Consider the following 25,108-nt stretch of genomic DNA (forward strand, 5'->3'; position numbering starts at 1 on the left):
TTAAACATCAAGCATTTCCATGAAGCTAGCCAATTAATTATAGGCTTTATGAGAAAGCACTTCTACAGAATTCTCAAAGGAATAGCCAGGATCCTCATATAATATAGGGTTTAGATGTTCCATACTGGAGCCTGTATACTTGCCCTTTTATCTTAATGCACAAAAGTGTCCAGAAGAGGATGCAACGAGGGGTTACATACTTTGGGGAGCCAGCCTGGCTCAAGGCTGGGAACCTAGTTTCCACCCACTGGCCCTGCTCACTGTGGGCCACTGCAGGGCCTACTCTGGTGATATAGTGACCCTCCAGGTGGCCTCAGGCAGGTGAGTAACATGAAGCCTCATCATCCAGGACACTCAAGGTTGCTATTGTCTCCCTCCCAGCTCTGCGAGTCTTCCTTTCAAGGTAACATGGGAGCCTGCACAGGACAGACTGACGGTGCGATGACCTGGAGGCTGGTCCAGCAGCATCACCTGCTGCCAGGCTGCGGGCAAAGCCCACCAGCCTCTCCTATCCCTGATCTGCGGCATGGGATCCCCCAGGCCTCCTCCAGCTTAACAAGTCTCTCTGCCCCCTAAAACCTTCTCACTGAAGAAAGACGTCCAGGACCCATGTGGAAACAGTTAAGCGAGGAAATGATAAGGTCGGGGAGAAGAGGGCCAAGGGAGCAGACCCCAAGCCCCAGCCCAGTCAGGGCCAGATGGGGACTCCACGTCCAGGAGGCAGGAGGTGTGCGCTACACCTCTCACCGGGCTCAGTGTGTAACTTGGGCAAAGGACACGGACAGGGCCCCCGAGGTGGTGGGCGAGCTGCCCTTGGCATTGGGCTGGCAGGGAGACAGATGCTCGGGAACTGCTTCAGGGGTCGGTCAATGTACTGTTTCTGACACTAGCGGGCTACAGACCCCTCTGACGACTTGACGGCCCAGACCCTCCTCCCAAGAAAAGCCACGTGTGCATGCACACAACATTTGCACAGCCTTATGCGGGGTTCCTAGCTCTGCGTTAAGAACCTGAGGAGCAGAGGTACACAGAGAACAAGACAGCGAGCGGCTGGTACCTGTGATAACAGAGGGAGTAAAGACTTTGGGGAGCCTGGGGAAGGGGGAGTAAGCCCAGGTGGGAAGCTCAGGGAAGCACCTCTGGCGAGGAGGCATGAAAGGTTGGGCCAGGGCCAGGCAGAGCCAGACAGGAAAATTGGAGTGGGGAGGACTCAACCTCAGCCTCTCCATTGTGAAGATGACCAAAATGCCTACCTGGCAGTATGGGGGTGAGAAGTAAGTTAGAATAAGTATAAGTCCACACAGCTTAGAGTCCACACAGTGAATCTAGTGTTGGTTCCCTTCCGGCTTTCTTACCTGCTACCAGGGCTTTGAAGGGGCTATCACACCCACCTCCTCACTCTGCAAACATCTGGGAGGCAACTGACTGTCTACTCGCAGGTGCTGGTCTTGTTGTTGGGCCACAAAGCCTAAGGCCAGATCCCTGCCTTCCAGAGGCTTCTGGCATGGCAGGTGGACACAAACATGCAGACCACTTTCCCCCCTAGAAAGAGGAACTGCAAGGCAAAGCCTCCAACTAGGACTTCCCAAAGGAAGGGGCAGGGCCAAGGGGTGGGAGGCTGGGAGGGAAGGGCATCCTCATGGCTGGGACAGGAATGCCTTGGAGAAGCAGTCGCAAGGGCAGCCCGACTACCAGCCTGGGTTAGGGCTGAGTGCCCAGCAGGATGGGACCCCTCCCTTGCTCTCCCCAGCCACAGGACTACCAGCTACCAGGTACTCACACCTGAGTACCAGCCCCCTCCATCACCTCCTTAGTTTCCCATCCCCTTCCAGACTTGACCAGCCCGTTACTGTAAGTCCACAGGCGGCCCTCAACACAGAAGCCCTGCTCACAACACACAACCACAGCTGACCTCTCTGCAGAGGCGCCACAGGCCCGCCCCCCTCCCTGGGGAGGAGAGTGACATTCCTCCCCAACACATTTCCTTCATCAGAACCTCATCCTTGTCTTCTAAGGCTTTCTTTCTAAGACACACACACATACAAACACATCCCTCCAGGGGTGGATGACAACACACATTTCTCACTTACACATTATGGAGCAGATACGCCTAAGGACAGATTTAATAGGAATCAGGACTAAAGACAAGTGTTCTGAACAGGCTGCAGCAAAGTTGCTGCTTCCTAGGCCATACTGGGTGTAGGATGCAGTGGCAATGCTGTGCAGGTCCAGGCAAGGCAGTGTCCCTCATTCTTTAAGGAGCCAAGGCAAGCCTGTTATTGCTACCAGTTCTGCCTGGCTCAGACCTAGGTTCCTGGTGCACCTTGTTTGTCATCAGACTGTAGCTGTGTACCTGGCCCATTTCTCCCAGGGCCCACTCTCCCCACAAGGAGAGGCATGAGGCAAGGGACTTCCATCTCTCCACCACTGATATTACATCAGCAGGTGGAGGCCCTAACCCCCTATACCTCATGCCCTAGAAACACCTGCCAGGGGTGGAGAGGTGGTGGTGACTTTCATTGGGTTTAACAGGAAGTTGGAAGAGAAATGACCACCTTGTTACTGACGTGTCCACTGTAATTTTAACCATGGGACCTCAAAATGTTCTATGGGTAGTATATTTGAGTCGACAGTACTTTCTGGAATAAAAGCATTATAACTTTAGTCTCAAGGACTGATGAATTAGTGTAAACTAATAAGGTGACATCCTCCAAGTCAGCAGCTCCACTCAGCCCACCACATCTAAATAGACAAGTCTTATTTTCTATTTGTTAGAGATAATTACCTGACAGAAAAATTTATCAATCAGCTTCTTACAGAAAAATTTCAGTTGAGGCCTCCAGGTTAAGAAACGCTTACTTTAAAGTGTACACAACAATTGCTATGTGATACAAGGGTTTGTACAATTTGTTTCAGTTCAACTTTAATTCTAAGTCAAAATGTCCAAGTTCCTCTCTCTACTCCTCTGCAAGTGTCTTTAACTCTCAATGGAAATACATACTGTGAATGTGAGGGATCATAAAATATGATGAAAAGACAGTGGTGGATCAATCTCTTAGCTGCCTGTAATGAAAACTTAAAGGGAAAAAATGCTGAGTATAAATGCCACTGGCATCATTGAGTAGCCTCATATATGCAGTTATTCAACTCGCCTTGTAAACACAGAGCAAAACAAAAGCACAGCACAACGAGAATTCCTATCCCCACGCCCAGGAGGCTGGCGATGCCGTTCCTAAGGTCGCCGTTCCTAAGGTCGCCTCCAGAACCTAAGCCCTTTCAGTCATGATTTTTCAAAAAGGCACATTGGAGACCAAGATGGAACTCTCAGGAAGCATTTTGTAGGAAATTAGAGGCAGTTTTATGGATGTGTGGGCTTTAATCCAGAAAGTATACGTATAGAGTCCTGAGACTTGCCAACTCTTGCCAAAATGTATCTCATTCCATCATTGCTCTGTTAACAAGGGGTCAGTTTCTATTCCACAGAAAACACCGGATGCAAGTGAGGGCCAAGCCACCCGAAGCTGGGATCGCTGAAGAACCAGAGGTTGAGGAGTCCTGGCTGCTGTGCCCTTCACTGCCAGCCACTACAGGCAGGGCCACAGTTACTGAGTCACCTCAATTCTCGACCCATAAAAAAGGGCTTCCCTGCCTGTAAAAGAAAGGGCTTGGACTAGATTAATTCATTTGAAGAATAACAACTGAGCACCCACTATGTGAAAGGCACTGTGTGGCAGGCACCATGGAGAGGAGCAACGGTTAGACGCGGGAGCCAGCTATGCAGTGCTCCCCTGCTACGTAAACAGTGACGTCGTTCGTGCTGCCCATGGGAAAGTGGGGAAGAGCACAGCCGGGGGTGATGAACCAGGGGCTCTACCTCAGTCCCCACCTAGCTGCCCTGAGATGTGAGGAGAGCACAGCTGTAACCCACAGAGACACATCAGTGAGCTGGGGTCACTGCTGGGAAGCTCTGAGCTGGACATGCATGGAGGGTCCTCAGGAGAAGTGTGATCCTTCAGGGGCTCAACACACTGTGGGAGCACAGGGAGGGAGACTCCCAGTAGGCAGAATTCCCCATGACCAGAGCCCTGTGGCATCTCTTTGGAAGTCTGCCACCCCAGTGTCCACGCACCATTGATCACATGGGTCCACTGCTCAGTGACCATGATGGAGGGGAGGGCAGAGAGGTGGGGGCAGAAGGGAGGAAGGAACAGCAAAAGACAACACTGGCAGGAATTAGGAGGACGATACTTACCTGAGATTTGGAGCTGGGAAATGCTGATGCTGTCATCCACATGGCCCTGGGTTCCTTGGAGGCTTGAAGGAATAAAGTTACTGGCCGAGGACCAACTGCTACATGTACCTATGGCTCTGGAAAACTGATTCTTTCAGCAAATACTGTTTGAGATTCAAGCAAATAAGACTCAGGGTCCATCCTCAAGGAGCTCACTGGGCAATGGACTCACAGAAAATGATTTCTTAAGAACACGTAATAAACCAGGAAGAAATGCAATTTGTTCCTCTCCGGTGCTACCCAAGATGGGAAATGGATGTAGCCCAGACTTATTCATTAGGCTTCTTAAATGATATTATGCTATATTTCCTAATAATATTAAGCTGTATTTCCATCCAGGTAAGGCAGGGAAAACAAGCAATCAGGGAACTCAAAAATCAAAAAAGCAACTTGGCGAGGCCATGCTTTATGCACGTGTGTGTACTTCACAAAAGGGTTAAGTGGACAGAAGTAAGAGAGGGAAAATCTAGAAAACCTCTAGAGAAATATAAAATGGTCATGTACAGTAAGTCCACCCCTACAAGTGTTCTTTTTTTTCAGTAAAGAAAAAGAAAACTGAGCAGTGACCTGACCCAAAACTATCAGAGGAAGAAAAGCAACATCAGCTCAAGACTGAGCAGCAAGAAAAATAAGACTCTGTTTGCCAGATAAAATAGGAGATATCTGCAGCTGGATTACCTCTGTGTCAGTCACAAAGGGTCAGTCTACTCAGCACATAACCGAGTTTCTCAGCTTCAACTGAATCCCCTCATCCAAATTAAGCCATCTCATTTCTGATTCATAAAATACTATTTCACAGAAAAGTGAGTCACTTAATTACTACCTAATGTAACATAAATTACATTTGCATTCATTTAAAACAATTTCCTAATTACAAGGAAACATAAAAAAAGGTTCTGAGTGTGATTTTTAAGATGCTGGAACAAACCAAGATTTAATTTAAAATATATTTACAATAACTACAAATGATTACAAGGAAACATAAAAAAAGGTTCTGAGTGTGATTTTTAAGATGCTGGAACAAACCAAGATTTAATTTAAAATATATTTACAATAACTACAAATGATTACATGATTTTTTCTTAAAGGTCATATCTGCAACAGAAGAGAAATATTTTGCTTTAATCTGATCCTTTACTTCTAATGGTTTATGGGTCTTCAGAATTGATAAAGCATTTAGCTTGTGGATGCACAACTGAAACCCAGCACGAGGCACTCTGGGTACAGGTGAGTGAGAAATGGAAAGAGCAACACTTGGTGGAAGACACTCCCCTGCAGGACAAGAGACCATGCTCTGCAGCAACAGCGCTATTGCCAGGTTTTATTGACACAATGATGATCTCTCATAGGACCTTGTGCAAAGCACCTCAGTCTTTTTTCATATGGGACTGAGCGTGTTAACTGTCACTCAGGAATCAAGAGTTTTTCTGGAAGATAAAGAAGTATCTATAAAATGTACCATGATCTTAGAGAAATATAGTACAAGATTTTGAACACTATTTATCAGCAGCATACGAGAAGAGTCATGGGCTCCAGTAGAGCCATATGCTGGCTGACACTTTGCTTTTTATCTAAGACTTAAGAGACCTTATAGGTAATGACAGAATAACTAATGATAAAATAAAGACAAATTTGCCTTTGTATCTTAGGAGTCTACATCAACCTAAATAACAGTACCTGGCAGTGGATATTTAAAATCTTTATTGGTATTTAAGCTAATATAAATTCTAACATCAAAGTTTGTCAGATGTGTTAAGAGAACACAAAGCTACATTGTTACATAAATACAAAGATGATACAAAAATCCACTTTCTTTTACCTTTGAAACCCAACTACATGGGATGTGGAAATATTTTTTTATCAAGTAGATAATCTGTTTTATCAATAGCTAGAAAGCCATTTTTGTAAGTTGTCTTTCAGCTGAAAAAACAATACACTACTTACATCATATTGGAAAAGGAATGACCTCAAGATTTCCAAGCAACACAGCTATTTTTCACATCTGAACTCCCCTGCTGATCATTAGGAACAGTTTCAAATGTCCCATTCTTGGCTTTCATTTGTGCCAAACCCTGGACAAGTCTGTAACAAGGTTATGGTAGCAAAACACTGCGTTTCTGCATGGGGTGCTAAGTCGACTGTCCTCCCTTCTTCTTAGCACAGCATCATTCACATTAGTCCGAGGTCTCTCCTAAATCAAACTGTGCTTATATACAGAGGAAATATGAAATCAAAGTTATTTTCCTTCTATCTCTTGCAAGCTAATAAACTACCTCAAATTCATTGTTTAACTGAATATACTGTTCTGTGCTTAGAGATGCTGTGGTCCAAACTCTGTCTTCAGTCAAGGTGAGGCAGAGGTGAATATGGCCCCAAAAGGCTCAGTGCTGGATCAACACACTCAAGAATGGGATAGATAGTCTTTTGTTGGTAGGTATTTGCAGAATACATTAAAAAAGGTAGGGGGGCTTCCTTATCTGATCCAAAATGGTGCAGTTTTCTGTATCACATTCTTACACAATTCCCAATTATCTAAAATGCTGAGGAATGAAAGACAGAGTTCTGTTTCTTTTGACCAAATAGCTGGAAGTATTAAAAAGTTAAGGTAGACTAGAAATAAAACACGATTCCAATATGTTTTAAACCAGATTTAAGTTTTTTTTTTTAATTCAAATTGACCCAAAGCAAAACTTACATTACAAAGGAAGAACAAAATACATTATGATATAACACACTAGGAGTTACATGAAAGCTAAATTTGTGGGCAAAGGGCCTCATCCCAATCACATTCTGGGCTGATGAGCAATTCTGCAAGAAAGTTAGAATCTCAGTTTTTGTATGGTCCACTCTGGTAATTAAACTACACATTCTCATCTCATAGGGCGTGTATCCGACAAATCAAGCTAGACTCCCTCACGCTCCAGATGTGTACTCTTGCTACTGCCAGAACACTGAATTCTCTAGCGGAAATGCTGTTCCAAGCATGACTGATAATGAATTAAAAAAACAAAATAGTCAAGTCCTCCAAACTAACAAGCGTGGATTATTCTGTGGTAAATAGTTTAGAAATATGGGAATTAAATAATCTAAAAAACTTACTCTGCTGTACATTTATAAACACAAATATTTACACACAAAAAAATCTGTTTTTAAAAGATGAGGTCTGCAGTTCATTAATGATCATAATCTTTTATGAGCTGGTTTCTTTGGTGTACTTGCCAAATATATTTCTATAAAGGTTTAGTAATAGGCTTAAATAATAAATTTCAAAAGAAACATAGAAGGATCAGTGACAAATTTGATTCTGAACATTTCAGTCAAGATTGAAGTGAACATTTCAGTCAAGATTCTGGAAAAACCAATCAGTTGATTTTCTGAAAATATCTGTTCTCATTATGTTACTACAGAAAGCTTCTCTGCCAATCAAATTCAAGTGCAGACCTGCACGTTCATCCCTATATTCCACAAGTTACCAACCTGGAGACATTTTAGTTATTGTTAAATATGATATGTGATTGGGATTCTATTAACAACAACAAAAAAAAACATTCTTTTTAAACTTCCAGAAAAATGAAACCTCAAACAATAAATAATGGAATTATACACTTCTTCATTAAATAGAAATTTTGATTCCAGGAAGAGCGCTCATAATTTTTTTCTGAAGTCGCAGCAGCAATACAGAACAAAGAATTTACCTTCATCTGACCTTTATACTTGGAATTCCCTGACTCAAACTCAGTGGCTAACTTAGTTTGGAAACCTTTGACTGGCTGGGGAAAGAAAATCATTTTGAACTGACTGAATAAATTAATAGACACATGAGGAAATAAGTCCTGTGCAAATGTAACATTAACATCACTGCTCAGAGTGCAGGACCCCGCAAGCCCTCCCATCTCCTCGTCTCCCTGGGCCCAGGGTTTCAGGGAGAAGTAACACAATTCATTTCTGGCCATGCCAGGTCCCTGATGCCGCAAATGTGTCTTAGCTCTGACCTGGCTATTGGTTTCCAGAATGAGAACACAGCTCAGCTCCTAGCTTCGTAAAGGACTCTCTCTCAGAAGATAACTTTTTGGAGATATTTTTATGAAAAACAAAAAACAGACCACCCATTTCTATCCATCATGTTCCAGTTACAGTTTTGGGATGGTTACAAAACTGGCCACACTCTTAGTGGCTCCCTGTAGAAGAGGCTACGTAGCCCATCCGTGATGCCCCACATCAACCTCTTCCCGAAGCTGCCTGTTCTTCAGAAACCTGTACCCAGCCTAGGCCCAGCAGATCAGACATCTGATGCCACAGCTACTCTGCATCCAAGAGAATAAACTCTGTGCTTGAGGAAATATCACTGCTGGCTCTGAAAAGGGTAAAGCCAGAGTAGACTCCTAATTCTGCTTGGTTATACTTTTCAGGTGAAACAGCTTTATACTTAATGACTTAAAACTACAAATTCAGACAAGAGAAGCCCTTCATCTTGTAAACTTCTGATAACGAATTTATTACTGGTGTGTAACTATTCTGAAATTTCCTAAAGCACTAAGAACAATACTGGGATATTTTTAAAGTTTCTTCTGAAACTAACATGATGACAAATCAAGCACAGAACTCATTTCCAAGGGCATCACCATAGATCCCTAAAGCCTCTAGAACCATCGTTATTGACACTTTATCATATTTATGTTTACACTGCAAACATATGCCAATCAACCCAGAAAATAACTGTTCTGAAGAGCGTCACTGTGTATAACTTTAAAATAGATAGGAAATGCTTAATTAGCATATTAGGAATTAACCAGATTTACAAATGTGCACCCATTAGAAATTTTACCCTTTAGAAATTTTATTTCAACTGGGAAGAAAAAAACACCATGAAACCACCCCAAATTATTTAACCATTAAAGCCAAATGGTTTAACAATATTTTGGGCTATTTTTAGGGAATACTCTACCACCAGGACATGAAATTTTCTGCTTAAAGTGAAGTAAAAGACAAAGCTTAAAATGGAAATTGCAACTGACATACTATGGTTCTGCAATTAAAATTAGTGGTGGTTCCTGTTCTCACAGGCATGTCAAAGCCAGCTGTGGAATGAGGAACATCAAGTGAAATAATGGATAAAATACACCAGAAAGAGTACTGCACTGGAGGCACTGTTTTAAAAACAGAATACATGGGCTTTATAAAGTTATTTTCTTTCCCATTAGTTTTTTTAAAAGCACAATTCAACTAGAGACAGAAGTTGAGACGCAACGTCTCTGGGTAGTGTACTACAGTTGTTAAAAAAATAAGTTAAAAACAAGAGCACACCAACAGGAAAGCAGAGGTAATGGATTTATGTCATCCAAAGCTACATTAATTAGGAAAAGAACAGTTTGAAACAGGCAATTTGTACTCATTAAAAATGACTGAGGTGACAGCGTTACTTTAAAATTTTCTTAGGGCGTTTTCCAGTAGAACCCAGGATGTCCCGGGTAAAACTGTGCCTCCAAACTGTAACAAGTGCTCTGCTGGTTTATAATATTGTGCACGTCAATGAAACCATAAATTTGAAAAGGGTAAATTCTCCACTCCTAACCTGCTTGTGTCATTTTGGAAAAACAATTGTTTTAAATGCAATATTGTATAGAAAGCTTGAACCTCGTAAACTTGGACCAAGAAACCAAATTAAGACCTTCAAGCATGTGGGGTGTGTGTGTGTGTGTGTGTTTATATATATAAAAACATCCCTCCCCTACAATGAAAACCAAACAAACAAACAAAAAAAACCTAAAAGTGTATACCTGCTTTCTGATTTCACAGCAAATCAGAAATTGCATAGGATATACTTTGTGCAAGGCAAAAAGCCTTTTAAGTATCTGGAATATAACTCCTAATCTTGCTCACAGTTCTGTGTATATCAGATATCATCAAATTTGTGTTTTAAGTAGTCTTTCATGACCTTGGCAATTGGTAGTTCATCAAGTAGCTTTAGGTTTTGAAGGCCTATACATTGTCGAATTTTAATTCGGCACAGGTCCTGCAAGTTTCTGGGCTGTCCTATAAAGACAGAAAAAAGAAAATGTTACAAAGCTGCAAAGCACAACATTTAAGGCCGGCTTTAAGGTTCTGAAAAGAATAGTTTATTTCACTGGGACGTGTCTCTCTGTGGACTTTACATGCAAAGGATCAGAGAGACTCTAGCTAGGAGGACATGTCCTGGGTACCTTCATACGGCGTCTCATTTGATTCTTTTCACATTCCTGGGAGGGTCGATATTTTCACCTCCATTTTACAAATAGGGACACTAAAGATCAGGGATTTTAGTCAATTGCTCAATGTCAGACGGCCAATTAAAGCTTTTTAGACAGAGGCTAAAACCAGATCTTCTGACTCTAAGCCTGGTATGCCTACCAGTACAAACTGGAATGTCAGTTCTTGTCCCAGGTAGGCCTCTAATATGCTGGGTGAACCAGTGTGAGGCAAATCACTCTTCTGGGCCTCAGTTTCTCCACCTGAAAAGTGAGGGAACTAAAAGAGATGCTTTCTAACATGGCTTCTCCTGTCAGCTCACTGTCCAGGGCATGGGACACAATCCTGGGGAGCTCTCCCAAATGACATCTGCCCAGCTGTTCACCATGATTCTGGACACAGCAGAACTTGGCTGTGGGGAGGGCGTGGACTGGGAGGGAAGGGGGGGGCAGAAAAAGCACCCCAAGCTATTCTGAATCTCCATCTCTTCAAACATGTCACCCAGACCATCTGCCGATAAAAACCTCTGCTATAACCTAACTCAAAAGAAAAATTACAAAATGCAATTTCTTTCACTTTTGAATATTGTGTTTTACCAAATCAATACAGATGACCACAACACAAGCAAAAATTCTTTGCCACAGAGCCTCAGAAGTGTTTGGATTCACATAAATTCTACTTTCATATTAAATGGTAATAATAATACAAACTAACATATGTTGAATGTGTACTCTGTGCCATGTAGTCTTATAAGCTCCCGACATATACTAACTCGTTTAAACCTTTTACGAGGGAAACACTTTGATCATCATCCCCATTTTACAGACTGCTTGCGTCTCTAAGTAACATGCTCAAAGTCAAGCAGGATGCTATACTTCAGCGATTCTCAAACTTCTTGGTCTCAAAACCTCTTTACACTTTACCATATTAGAAGTTAAAACAGAAATTTCAGAAATACTTATTAATTCATTTAAAAATAACAAAGATAAACCCATTATATGTTAACATAAATACCACTGTTATGAAGGTAACAATATTTTCAAAAATAAATGAGAAGAATGGCATTCTTTCACATTTCTGCAAACCTTTTAAAGGTCTGGCTTAACAGATGATAGCTGAACTCTCATATATGCTCTTACACTCAATCTGTTGTGATGAAACCACATCATCCAGTCTCTGGGGAAGTCCACTTACTCTCATAAAAGAAGGAATGTGGAAAAGACAAATAATGTCTTAGTATTATTATGAAAATTGCTTTGACCTCGATATCCTGAAAGGGTCTGGCTAACTCCAGGGGTCCCGAGGCCATACGTGGAGTACTACTGCTATACTTAGTACTTACTTGAATTGTACTCGTTTACAGGGATCACCATTATTCAAAATTAAGTAATTCTTTATAAACAAAAAAGGGTCTTTAAAACAGACCTCTGCTCTGTAAGGCCTGTATGAACATGTGCTTTCCAAGAGGTACTTAATACATGGTCTCTTAACAGAATCACAGCTGAAGCTACTGCTTTCCTAAAAATGGCTGTAAGCTAGGGGCACGTGTATCCGTGGATGTCTGCATAAGGATCCCTGTGAGGCTGTAGCACTCACTCATGAGTCTCTTGGTGAGGTATGTCCGCCTCATCGTCCAGATCTCTACTAAAAGGGCACTGCTGAAAGGGAGATGAGGTCAGGTTCCCCATCAGATACTCTCTGAGCTCTTTTTCTCTACAGTACTTAACAAGGCTATGATTTTACATTTACTTGGTGACTACCCATTAATGTCCATCTTCCTCACATGTTCCATGAGGGTAAGACGATTTCTGGCTGCCAATGCAAAAGTCCAATGCCTGACACAATACTCAACAAATACTAGTTGAACAAATGAACACTTAATACGCTTGTCCTTAAAGTATAAAACAGTCAGCTCATTGCAAAACACACCCATGTCAACGGCAAATCATTTTCTAACCTGTTTTGAATTATTTTTCATCACCATTCATGGGCTACCTTTAGGAAGAGAATAAATTATCACTGTCATTTTTCAATAAATGCTTAGAGTATTTGATCTGCAAATGCAAACCAGAATATGTATCAGATTTGAATCTTCTTTTTTTAAAGAATTTGATTTTCCTAATAGATGGCAGGTTCTTTTCAAGTACAATATTAATGAAAAGAACAACCACTATGTATTCAGGCAAAAAACAGATGACATAGAATTGACATATATAAATATACATGTGTACTTAAATGAAAACATATCATCTAACAATGTGGAAAACCTGTATTATTGGAATTTGCTTAGCTAAGATAGAAAAGATGGAGACAAAAGGTTCCAAATAGGGGATCTGATGGTCTCGTTTTGTGGCAGATTATACTCTCCAAAAACGACCACAGTACCTCCTATGCCTCATGTTCTTTTTTTACAACGTGACTGGATACCCCATCATTCAGAGACGGTATCTAGGTTCCCTCTCCTTGAAACTGGGTGGGCTCGTGACTATGGTGGAACTCATAGATCATAGCTTTCACCTGGCTCTTGGGACATTCACTCTTGGCACACACCTATCACCACGCCATGAAGAAGTCTCAGCAGTCTACAAAAAGGAACTGAGGTCACTGCCCAACATCCGGGCTGAGCTCCCAGCCAAGTGCCCGCACAACTAGCCAGCCATCAGAGTGAGCCGTTTTGACAGTGGAGAGGCCCCAGTCAAGTGGCTCCAGATGACACTGCTTGGAGTAGAGAAGTAAAATAATCAACTATTATTATTTTAAGCCACTAAAATTTGCAGCATTAGATAACCAAGTGAGATTCTGGGACGTGGAAGTAGGGGGTTGCCATTAGAAAAAAAATCTAAAATAGGTGGCTTTGTCATTGGGACCAGGCAGGGGGGAAAAGCTTTGACAAGGCTGTTGGTCAGGGCTTAAAGGAAAGTTTTAAAAATGTTACTAGAAGCTGGAGGAAAGGGGAGACTTTTAATTGTTTAATAAATTCAAGGGATGCAGCTACAGAAATACTTACTACCACCCTCAGAAGCTATTGGTGCATTAGCCTTTCCCAGGGAAAAATGCACTTTCTATGCCTAAATATCAGAAAGTTTTACTCAATTTGCTACCGAATTTTCTTCTTCTGAAGCAGTGTGTTGTGGCAGTCTTTTAATGTTTGGGGAGAATGTGATCTTTTGAAGATTTCCTGACCATGTATAATTCCTGTCTGCAGAAAGACCTTGAATGGTAAAGGCCAGAGTGGGTAAAAGCATCAACTCTGCAGCCAGCATCAACTGCTGGCCCCAGTAGCTCTTGGGTGAGCTACTTAGCCTCCTGCCTTGGTTTCTGCGTCTATGAACTAAGGATAACACCACCTACATAATAGGCCTTACAGGCATAAAAAGAATTAGTTTTGGTAAAGTGCTTACAATAGTACCCAGGCATATAGTAAGAGCTATAGAGTATTTGGTAAATAAATGGTAAAATAGTAATTTTAAATACTTGTAAGGATATGTTTTGCTTCCCCTTCTCAGAAAAGTAGAGGGCTCCTTTTTGGAAGATGAAGCTTCCTGGTGTTAAGACGGTAAGAAAACTAGCTGACAACTTAACAGTAAAAGAACAACTCGTAATCTAGTCCTGGGAAACAGTCCTGAGCAAATTGATGGAAATCATATTCTGGAAATCACTACATGACCTGGATTCGGCAGAGATGTGAGAACTTTGTATAAAAAAGCTGTGCAGTAATGAAGTGAGGTGTGTCGTTATACTACTGCTCCACAAATATACAGATATTCCCTCACCTTGCCAGGTAGTGGCACTGAGTGAAAAGCAGGCTACATAATAAAGAGTAATAAAGACTAATTGTAATGACTGTTATTTCTAAGACTATTTAAGGACCCATTTTTTCAGGAATATCATTTTAGGAATAGAAGATTATGACTGAAAAGAAGTACAGGCATACCTCGTTTTATTGCGTTTTGCAGATACCGCATTTTTTACAAATTGAAGGTCTGTGGCAACCCTGAATTGAGGAAGTCTATCAGCGCCATTTTTCCAGCAGCATTTGCTCACTTCATGTCTCTGTGTCACATTTTGGTAGTTCTTGCAATATTTCAAACATTGCCATTATTATTATATTATTATGGTGATCTGTGATCAGTGATCCTTTTCTTGAAGTTACTACTAGGCTAAAGGCTCAGATGATGATTAGCATTTTCTAGCAATAAAGTATTTTTTAAATTAAGGTACGCACATTGTTTTTTTAGACATTGCACACTTGATATACTACAATATAGTCTAAACATAACTTTTCCATGCACTGGGAAACCAAACAATTTGTATGACTTGCTTCATTGCAATAGTCACTTTATTGCAGTGGTCTGGAACAGAACCTGCAGTATCTCTGAGATGTGCCTATTATTTATTTTCTTGTCAACATATCACTCAAAAGTATTTGCTGAGCACCTACTATGTACTTAAAAATGCACTGTCCCAAAGATTAAAGGGGCAAGAGAAAGAAGGAGGTGGTGGCAGAGGAAAAGAAGGCAGAGAAAGAGAATAAAGGGAACAAAAGCAAAAAACCAACACACGTGCACACTGTTTACCAGGTGTCTTAGAAAATTACTCCTGTCCTGTTAAATAGCAACTGCCTTGTCCGTGGGATGACAGGGGAGACCTTGGGGGACATCTCACAAAAAGAGTATAATTTAAGGAATTATAAACACTATGGGGGATGCAGAAACACTACAAACTATTATTCATACTAATGAACTACAATGGGATTACATAATACTTCAAAGGGTTATTAGTCTTTCCATTTTGTAAAGAAGCCCATCATTAGTAATAATTGGGCTGGTATAAAATAGGAAATCAGCTTTTGAAGGGTCTGGTCTAGTATAATTACAGCAGCATAATTTTGAAAATTAAATATCCTAAAGCACCTCCTTTTGACACGACAACCACTGCATTTATAATAGGCTAAACTTATTTATTTAGCGCTCTCCATCTTAGGTCAACATCTGGAATGGTCTCCCAATACCTCTTTGTTTTATCTCAGTTTCCCATTGTAAGATCCTACCATAAACACGTTTTATTCCTTTGCTCTTGCCTCTGAATTCCCTTCACAGGGACTTAGTATGAAATGTGTTAAATCTTATTTTACAGGACAAAGGTAGTTGTGAGCTCACCTCAAAATAAAAATCATGGTATTGTAAAATAAAAGGCTACTCTGATTTAACTCTTAGATAGAATCCAAAAGTACACAATATCAGCCTTGATGACATTTGTCCACTTGTTACACTTTTCTTCACAGGCACACGAGCTTTGACCTATTTTTCTCATTTGCACTAAGCCAAACAAAAGCATATATTGCTTCCTAACAAATAACAGAAATCCCTAGAAGCCTACATAAAAAATAGAAAGTAATACAAATATGATAGAAATAGTACAGAATAAGGTAATACTTTCCATATCAAAGAACCTTAAAATGTGGTGTAATTTGACTTAAAACTGTGTACTATTTATTTATTTGTAAAAGTGATTTTAATAATTGGGACTAAATAACCTAGTAAGACTACAATGTAGATGTGTAGCAAAATCCCCAATGAGGAGAAAAATCAATAATCAAAAATAACCTTAGTTAAAATGTGTTACACAAATTATTTCCCCAAAGAGTTATACTAAGTAACACTATTTTGGTAAGTCATACTAAAAAAAAAAAAAGGTCAAAGAAATTGATTAAAGAAGCATTTGAAAGGAACACAGGAGTAAGGGCACCTGATGCCGAGGGGTTGTATGGGGTCATCTGCTTACATACCTACCTGTTGCTGTGCTGGACTTAGCTGAGAAAGTCACAGCCTAAATTTCACTTTCTTAAAGTCATGATTTATATTCTTACTTTTTTTCTTCTTTTTCTATGAAGAGAAATTTGGCAGTTTTTTCTATCTATCTATCTATCTATCTATTTATTTATTTATTTATGGCTGTGTTGGGTCTTCGTTTCTGTGCGAGGGCTTTCTCTAGTTGTGGCAAGCGGGGGCCACTCTTCATCGCAGTGCGCGGGCCTCTCACTATCACGGCCTCTCTTGTTGCGGAGCACAGGCTCCATATCAGTAATTGTGGCTCAAGGGCCTAGTTGCTCCGCAGCATGTGGGATCTTCCCAGACCAGGGCTCGAATCCGTGTCCCCTGCATTGGCAGGCAGATTCTCAACCACTGCGCCACCAGGGAAGCCCTGTTCTTACTTTTTTTAAAGTTTAAAACTTTGCAGCTAAAACATACTACTTGACTATGACTAAGATTTAAATAAAGACATATTTCCGGTTACTATAGTGTTTATAAAATAGTATTTTAAAATGCCCGTGATTTCAGGTTACTGTAGTGTTTATAAAATAGTATTTTTAAATGCCCATAACTTATGTTCTAGAAAGCAACAATCTTAAGTACTTGATGGATTAAGTCTCTGCAAAACAGTTTATCCAACTCATTCCCATTTACCTAACCTTTTACTCTTAGAAGTATGAGCCCTTTATTTTTCAAATTCCTTTTGGTCAATTTACTTATTTAAAAAGTTTTTACTTAAATAAAATATTTTTAAATTATTTAAATTAAATTATTAAATACATTAAAATTATTTAAAATTTAATTTAAATAATTAATTCCTTTTATTAACTCCTTTAATTCCTTAAAACATACAAATCGAAATATTGATACAAACCAGCACTACCTTTTACATACCACTGAAGCATACTGAGCAGCTACTTCAAGTATTTGAACAGCATCTGCTAGAAACACAGGTCACTGCATTCATTACCTTAGACTCCTCTGGATATTAAACACAAACCCAACTGGCATATTCTCTGCCTTAAGAGTAATTTATATGAGAGCCTGCCATGCTATGTAAAAAAAAAAAAAAAAAAGGTGTTTAGTGAACAGTTAAGTGGTTAACTTACTCAAGGACTCCTTGGCACCTCTGATATGCTGCTGTGCATGGTGAATCTCTGAAACTGGGATCTAGAATCCAGGGTACTAGTCTTCTAAACTGACTTGCACTCTTAAAATTATAGGACCTCAAAGAATTTTTGTTTAGTGTGTTATATCCATCTATATTCATCATATCTAGAAAATAAACTTTAGAAATTTAAAAAGTACTTATTGATTCACTTAAAATAATAGTAATAAATTTATTATCAGTTGAAATAAGTTTTTATGGGAAAAAAAGCTGCTTTTCAGAACAAGAAAGATTTCATGAGAAGAGTGGCACTGTTTTACATCTCTGCAAATATCTCTTAGGTCTGGCTTCAGAGAAGACTGCTGGATTTAGAGATCTGCTTCTGCGTACCATCTGTTGTAATATGCTGTCTTGATTGAAGTAGATGAAGAAAATCCAGACTCACATAGGTAGTTGGAAAAGGAAGGAATATTTTAATGGCCTTTTTAGATAATCATGGATCTTCTTTGATACTTCACCAAAACTCAACAAGAGGTGTTTTTTTAAAGGTTAGATGCAATATGGAATCTGAAACCACAACAATGAACTTTTTTATACTCTTTCACATTAAAATCCATTGGTCTGTTTTGCCCTCTGAACGGATCTTTTACCCATGCATGATTTTGTAACATCATGCATTAGTTGTTTGGAAAATACTGGCTACCTGGGTTATTATGCAGATCTTCCAAATGTTGACCCAATTTATTACATGATATCAAAAAATTACTTTTGTTATTATCTCTACTAATCTCAAAAAAGTCTTTACATATTGGGAAACTGTCAATGTCCCAGTGGCAAATACAAAAATACAAGCTTTTCAAAATTCTAATTTTCACTTGAAAGCTCAGATTTTATGACACCATAAATACTGTCAGTTGTTTTCCTTAAGGTGACAAATGAACTTTATCATTTTCAAGAAAATGTCTACCAAATACCAAAGCCTAAACAGCTATAGTTTGGCTGTCCGTCCATCCTTCAGGTAAAAATGGTGTTCTACCAAAAATGCTGCTGGTTCAGCTCAAACAAATCACAGATGTACTTTTCCTCAATTCAATCACAGCACTTCATTACATAGTAAGAATACTTTCAATTTCCATCCCACAGAATATTTAAAAGGTACATACTGAAAGGGATAAGATTTAATAAAATTAAATCAAAGAGATTCCTAAATGTAACTGGAACACTCTTTACTGAGATTGCCTTGTGGTGAAGAACACAACTACTAGTACCCTCTGGGACTACTGCCTTGATTAATGCTGAGGTACCTGCCATTTTACCCACCACCGCTCTTACACCATCAGTGCAAAAGTCAGTGCAGAGATGTAGACGTAGAGAATGGACATGTGGGCACGGAGGGGGAAGGGGCGGGTGGGATGAATTGGGAGACTAGGTTTGACATAAATACACTACCATATGTAAAACAGATAGCTCATGGGAACCTGCTGTATGGCACAGGGAGCTCAGCTCCGTGCTCTGTGATGACCTAGATGGGGCGGGGGGATGGGGAAGGGGGGAGGGAGGTCCAAGAGGGAGGGGATATAGGTATACATATAGCTGATGCACTTCATTGTACAGCAGAAACTAACACAATGTAGTAAAGCAATTTTACTCCAATAAAAAAAAAAAAGAAAAGGCAAATAATATCTTAGTATTGTTATAAAATTAGTTTTGGCCTCATGGGCACCTAAAACTGTCTTGAGGACCCCCAAGAGTCCACACTGTTCTACATGAATCCAGAAACAAAATAAAATAAAACCACAAGCAGCAGGATATCATCCCCTTTAAGAGTGTTTATTGGCAAGAATTTTTAAACAGAGGGACCCCACGGACTATGGTGTAATTCCCCCATTTTTCAGAGGAGGAAACAGATCCATGAGGCAGGTGGAGGCTAACCAGCTTGCCTAAGTTTATTAGGTAAGTCAGACACTGGGTCAAGAGCCCATTAGCTGCTCTCTCCACCACCAGACTCAGTTGATTCAACAGCACGCATGACACAGGCACAGCTGAGAAACCTTCAGGACGCTATAAGGGAGACACGTGCCTCTGAATACAAGTGGGCAAAACTCTACTCAGCCCAAGGGACCATGGATAGGATGATTTTCACACTGTAAGTAAAAGTGATAAAAACAATGAACAGACTTCAGGTTTCAGCTCCAACATATAAAGAACTTGAAGTCCTCACTCCAGTCCTTACAAGAAGAAAAAGCTGAACAAACTGAAATTAATGACTTATCTAGGACCCATCGGTAAACTGATGTTGCAGGGCAAACCTCCACCATAAAATCTGGAGAGAGAATCAGATCTAGAGTCACAGCTGAAATCTGTGCACCTGCAGCAGTAGCTACTGGAGCCACAAACTGGTAGGGACACTTAAATGGTCATTTTGACAAACTGCCAGTAGCTGTGCATGGACCAGCCTGAGAGTGAGAGCCACAGTCTTAGGAAACCCCCGCATGTTCTGAGCTTTCTTTTCAGGAACCCCATCAGGTTCTCACATGAAGAGCCAATAAAGACCCCCTCATGGCTCTGCCAGGGGGAGGGTGAGAGTAATTATCTGACATACACTCAGAAACTTCACAACAAAGTCTGTTCTCCAAGGGAAGAGACTTCACCAGAGTCTTACCCCACCTGGAGAATAAACGTTTCTCTGACTCCAGCCACAGCAGTCCTCCTAGCTCACCAAGGTGTGGGTATTTGGGGGTGGGGGGCAGGGCATGAAACAGGGGAGAGGGCAAAACTGCTTTCTCATGAAATCTCTCTCTCTTTCTTAAAAAACTTTCATATTCTGAGTAACTCCTTGACTGGGAAAGTTTACATTGTAGGGCAGGGAGATGATAAGGGGAAAAGAGCACTAGATTACAATCCCCTTGCTCAAGGAGAGTTCTATTATTATTTAACCATTTCCTCAGGGTAAGCTTTACTTATGAAATAGTCTTTCTTGAAGTTTTAACGTTGCACCTCTTTTAACAACATTTTCTTGTGCTTGCCCTTTCTTGTGCATAAATGTTAATTTTTTCTTTTGAATTGGGCAAACATTCTTACAATCTCTGCTCTTTATCTTCAGCTAGAGAATTTTTGCCCATTCCTATATGCCAGAGCTTCCATGATCCTCTTAGCTCCAAATGGTGTCTGTGCAAACGCTACGTACAAATTATTCTACTTTAATTAACCGCATGCATTTGCATGACCCTCAGAATGAGTGTCTCCAACAGACCTCCATCAACGGACCTCCATCAGAACGTCTGCTGCTGTCTGTCATCACCACCATTTCTACCTGTCATTGGTCACATCTTCATTGCTCTCTCTGTTGTTGTCCCTTTAGTTTATTTGCTCCACTCTTTTTTTTTCTAGTAAGAGAACTAAAAGACCAAAAACTGGCTTCTCTAAGCAGGAAACATCTTTCCCTCAGCAAGGTGATACTCATTCTCCAGGTATGATCTTTGGCTCTTCTTAGCTGTATTTACTGTTCCAGGGCACAAAAAAGCTGCTCCTTCAGTTGACTGGCTTTCTGGAGGCGACCACATTGACTTCCAGCCATTCTAGAAGGCAGAGGTTTCTGGAAGTCTGTCTGTAGAATAACAACACCTCTTTGTGGCTTCTCCCTCTACTGTGACCAACAAGGCACCCACAGATACTACCTTATAACTAAGCCACTAGACCTGCTCTGTTTTTATGGAGTGTGTATCAGAGTTTTTATGGCAATTTTTCTAAAAAGCCACAGTAGCTTTTAGATTCTAGGATTATGATTGTCTTGAGCTCTTCCAATTTAAATAACTCGCTCTCTACTAAAATGGCCCTGAATAAAGACCACCAAGTGGCATTTCTGCTGTCCTTACACCTCAGGAGTCTGAGTTCTCAGATTTGAGGCCAAGGACTCGGGGCCTAGAGAGCGGTAGCTCTCAGCAGCAGTAAAGACTGAAAGGAGCTCAGGAATTTGACTTGATGGTTCCCTGAACCACCCAACCATCTTTCACTCTGGTTTTCTTTTCTTTTTTTAAAATTAATTAATTAATTAATCTATTTTTGGCTGCATTGGGTCTTCATTGCTGCACGCAGGCTTTCTCTAGTTGTGGCGAGCGGCAGGCTACTCTTTGTTGCAGTGTACGGGCTTCTCATTGCGGTGGTTTCTCCTGTTACGGAGCACGGGCTCTAGGCGCATGGGCTTCAGTAGTTGTGGCAATGGGCTCAGTAGTTGTGGCTTGCGGGCTCTAGAGTGCAGGCTCAGTAGTTGCGGCACACAGGCTTAGCTGCTCCGCAGCATGTGGGATCTTCCCAGACCAGGGCTCGAACCCATGTCCCCTGCATTGGCAGATGGATCCTTAACCACTGCGCCACCAGGGAAGGCCTCACTCTGGTTTCCAAGAGAGCCAGTACAGAGCTCCTGAGGGCATCAGCTATAGCTGGTCCTTCTAGCACATAATTATTCACTAGGAAAAGAAAGTCTAATAAATAATGCACAGGTGAAGCAGAAACACTTAATTTGCTTTTGGCAGGAAACACCACTGACGGCAAAGTCAAGAAGTAATGAATTATGTTGCATCACCTGAAGACAGACGATAACTGCAGCCTTCCAAGGACAGATGGTCCTTCACTTCTGAAAAGCATCCCAAGTTTGCTCAGCCACCATCCTTACAGATGCAGCCAATCAGCCAACCCACACTTACTGAGGACCTACTAGGTGTATGGCTCTGCTCTAGGTGCAGTGGAGAACTTAAACACAAAGAGGCAGTCCCGTCGATTTTTCTATCTGCCCTAATTTTAAAGGTACGTGTGAATCTCTTTTTAACTCAACATTCTTGCTCTCCAGCAGCACTCCATGGTGGAACTGAGCAGCTCCAAGGGCCGGGGGACGAAGGGGCAGCTCCCCCCATCCCCCTGGCTGCCTGTCTCCAGATGCAGACTACACAACAGTTTATAGAGTTGAAAATAGAGGCTAGGGTAGAATAAGAATCTAAGGGATTCACTCTGTAGGTAGCAAGCCAGCTCTTGCTGTTCATCTACCCTCACTTAATTAAATATTTTATTTAAAAAAAAACCACATATAGCACTTAAAATGTGCCAGGTACTGTTTTAAGTGCTTTATAAATATTAACTCATTCAATCCTCACAACAAGCCTGTAAGACAGATACAATTACCCCAATTTTAAGATGAGGACACTGAGGCACAGAGCGGTTAGCTAACCCACCCAAAGTTACCCAAAGTTACAGCTAATATGTGGTAGAGTCAGGGCTGGTCTAACATAGTCTAGCCCTAGTCTACACCATTAACCACTGAGCAAAGTATTTAACAAACAGGCTGCGGCATTTATGTGTGTAACATGCCTTCCTGAAGACAGACAAGGAAGTCAAAACAACAACAATAGCAGCAACAACAAAGAGATATTCAGAATTTATTAAGAATAAGATATACTTTATAGGCTACATACCACGACAGAATTCTAACCTCAAGTTCAAGAGTAATCTTATCTTTCACTACACCAACACCCCTAACGGTCTATAAATGAAAACTGCTAGAACATTTGCTGAGAGAATCAGCATTTGAATTTTTGCTGTAGTCTTTTCCTAAAATGTGGCCTGGATCTGAAGGGTCAGCTGGGGAGGAATCAGCACACACAACATCTCCTGTCTCTGGGTACATCAGTGTGCCTCAAAAGCTTTCTGCAAGGGACCACCTACCAGATAGCCCAGAACACCTCTCCCAAGGCAGGTGTATCTGTGCTGTACAAGTCGACAGCCACTAGGCACTTGTGGATGTTTTAAATTAATACAATTAAATAAAATTAAAAATTCAGTTCCTATGTGGCACTTGCCACATAATAAGTGTTCAACAGCCACATGGAGCTAGTGGCTACCACAGTCGACAGCACAGAGACCATTTCCATCATCACAGAAAGTTCTATTGGACAGCATGAGTTAGACCCTGAGTGTGATTTCTGTTTATGCTTGAGTCTGAATATACTTAGTGGTAATAATTTCATCCTTCCCTTCTTATGAATAAACAAAATCCAAATTACACTTCATTTCTTCATAAGTTTTCTACTCCCAAATTCAGCGCTCAGGAGGGCAGTGGATTATTTACAAGCAGGTCAAGTAAACTCCTCACCCTCCAGTACATGGTACCCAGAATGTGTTTCTTCTTCCATAACAATGAATGAGACATAAAACTTAGGTGAGGAAGGGGAATTCATTAAAACGTGTGACAGACAAATGTTTTGTTTATAGACTGTCGCTTCATGTGGGATGTTAAGCTCTGAGACACATACTCGACTGGTCACAAGGAAGTCGGACAGGAGAGGGTGGCTACTCCACACAAACTAATACCTCTATCTGAAAAACAACACGAACACGTGCACCACTACATACAGTGGGTCAGACACTTTTCCTGGCTTTAAAAAAAAGTGCCCACACAAAAACAGGTCAGTTATACAATCCTGTGTGGGCCAGAGACAGTGGCACCAAATTTTCCACTGGGAGCAAATTTTTCTTTACAACACTTTCTGATTTCTATCATCCTTAACCTGCATTACTAAGATGCCTGATAAATAACAGTTGTTCCATTTCATGTGTGTTCACATTGTAAAGAAGAAGAAAAGCAACAATAAAACATGAGCAACAGCTTAGCAATAAAGCACAAATTCTAGGACACTTCCATAGCTATGGATGCTAAGATCCAAAATTCTCCTAATTCCTCAATCTCAATTCCAGGAAAGCCTGGAAAGACTATGTTTATGACCAGTAGGAACTGCCTTGTTCTAGCATCGATCTTAACATCTAACATCGGGGGTGTTCTAACACCCTATCTACCCCCATTTACTTTTAGTAACACAACTGAATTTTTAATGAAATCCTGTGATATAGAGCTTTCTTTTCATTTTAGATGAATGGAATGAGCAGGGCTAATAAGAATCATTAATGTCTGGTCATTTTAAGTTGTAAAAATACCTTAAGCTCCTCAGAAGATGCAAAATTTTTTTAAAAATGTAATAATAGTAATAATTAAATTACATACTTGTGACTTCTTGTAAGAAATCCAAACATGGTCGACTACTTCCAGAAATGCTTATTGAAACAGCCAGTGGGGTCTGTCCTTCATAGTTCCTTGTGTTTGTGTCCGCTCCATAATTATATAACATCCGTGCACAAAGCACATCATCCCTAAGGGCAGACAAATGTAAAGGAGTCTGTCCATCTTCTAAGCGACCCAAGTTTGTGTCTGCTCCTCTCTGAAGGAACATTCGGCAGTAAGAGTGATTGCTTTTGATCACAGCGTATCTCAACAGGAAACCGTTCTGAATGTCGATGTTGGCATTGTGGTCCAGGAGGATTTTCACACAGCTTGACCTCTCTCGGATAATGGCGAGCTGAAGCGGTGTTGTACCTTTATCACTGAGCGGGTCGACCTCAGCCTTGAACTCCAGTAGGAGTCGGACAAATGAGTCCCTACCATAGTGAGCAGCCACATGAAGGGGAGTCCAGCCATCATTGCTTTTTGCATTAATAATGTCGCTCCTGTATTCAGATTCTAACATCAGGCGTGCAATCCGGGCCCGGCCATGCATGGCTGCGTAATGAAGTGCAGTGAAGCCTCCGATTAAGTCCTTAACTGTGGGATCAGCTAGAGTTAAAACCAAA

General features: G+C 41.0%; 1 protein-coding gene across 1 annotated transcript in view; it reads right to left on the reverse strand.

The window, feature by feature from the left end:
• Nucleotides 1–6,950: 6,950 nt before the first annotated feature.
• The window catches only part of ASB7 (ankyrin repeat and SOCS box containing 7), a 50,625-nt gene continuing 32,467 nt past the window's right edge, over nt 6,951–25,108 (reverse strand). Inside the window, exons 5-6 of the mRNA XM_068556765.1 lie at nt 24,486–25,091; nt 6,951–10,324 (exon numbers count right to left, since the gene is read on the reverse strand). Of these exons, the coding sequence (XP_068412866.1) occupies nt 10,185–10,324; nt 24,486–25,091 (746 nt within the window). The 3' untranslated portion in view covers nt 6,951–10,184. The remainder of the gene's footprint in view (nt 10,325–24,485; nt 25,092–25,108) is intronic.

This window comes from Eschrichtius robustus, chromosome 1 (assembly GCF_028021215.1).
Source record: "Eschrichtius robustus isolate mEscRob2 chromosome 1, mEscRob2.pri, whole genome shotgun sequence".
NCBI classification, from domain to species: Eukaryota; Metazoa; Chordata; class Mammalia; order Artiodactyla; family Eschrichtiidae; genus Eschrichtius; species Eschrichtius robustus.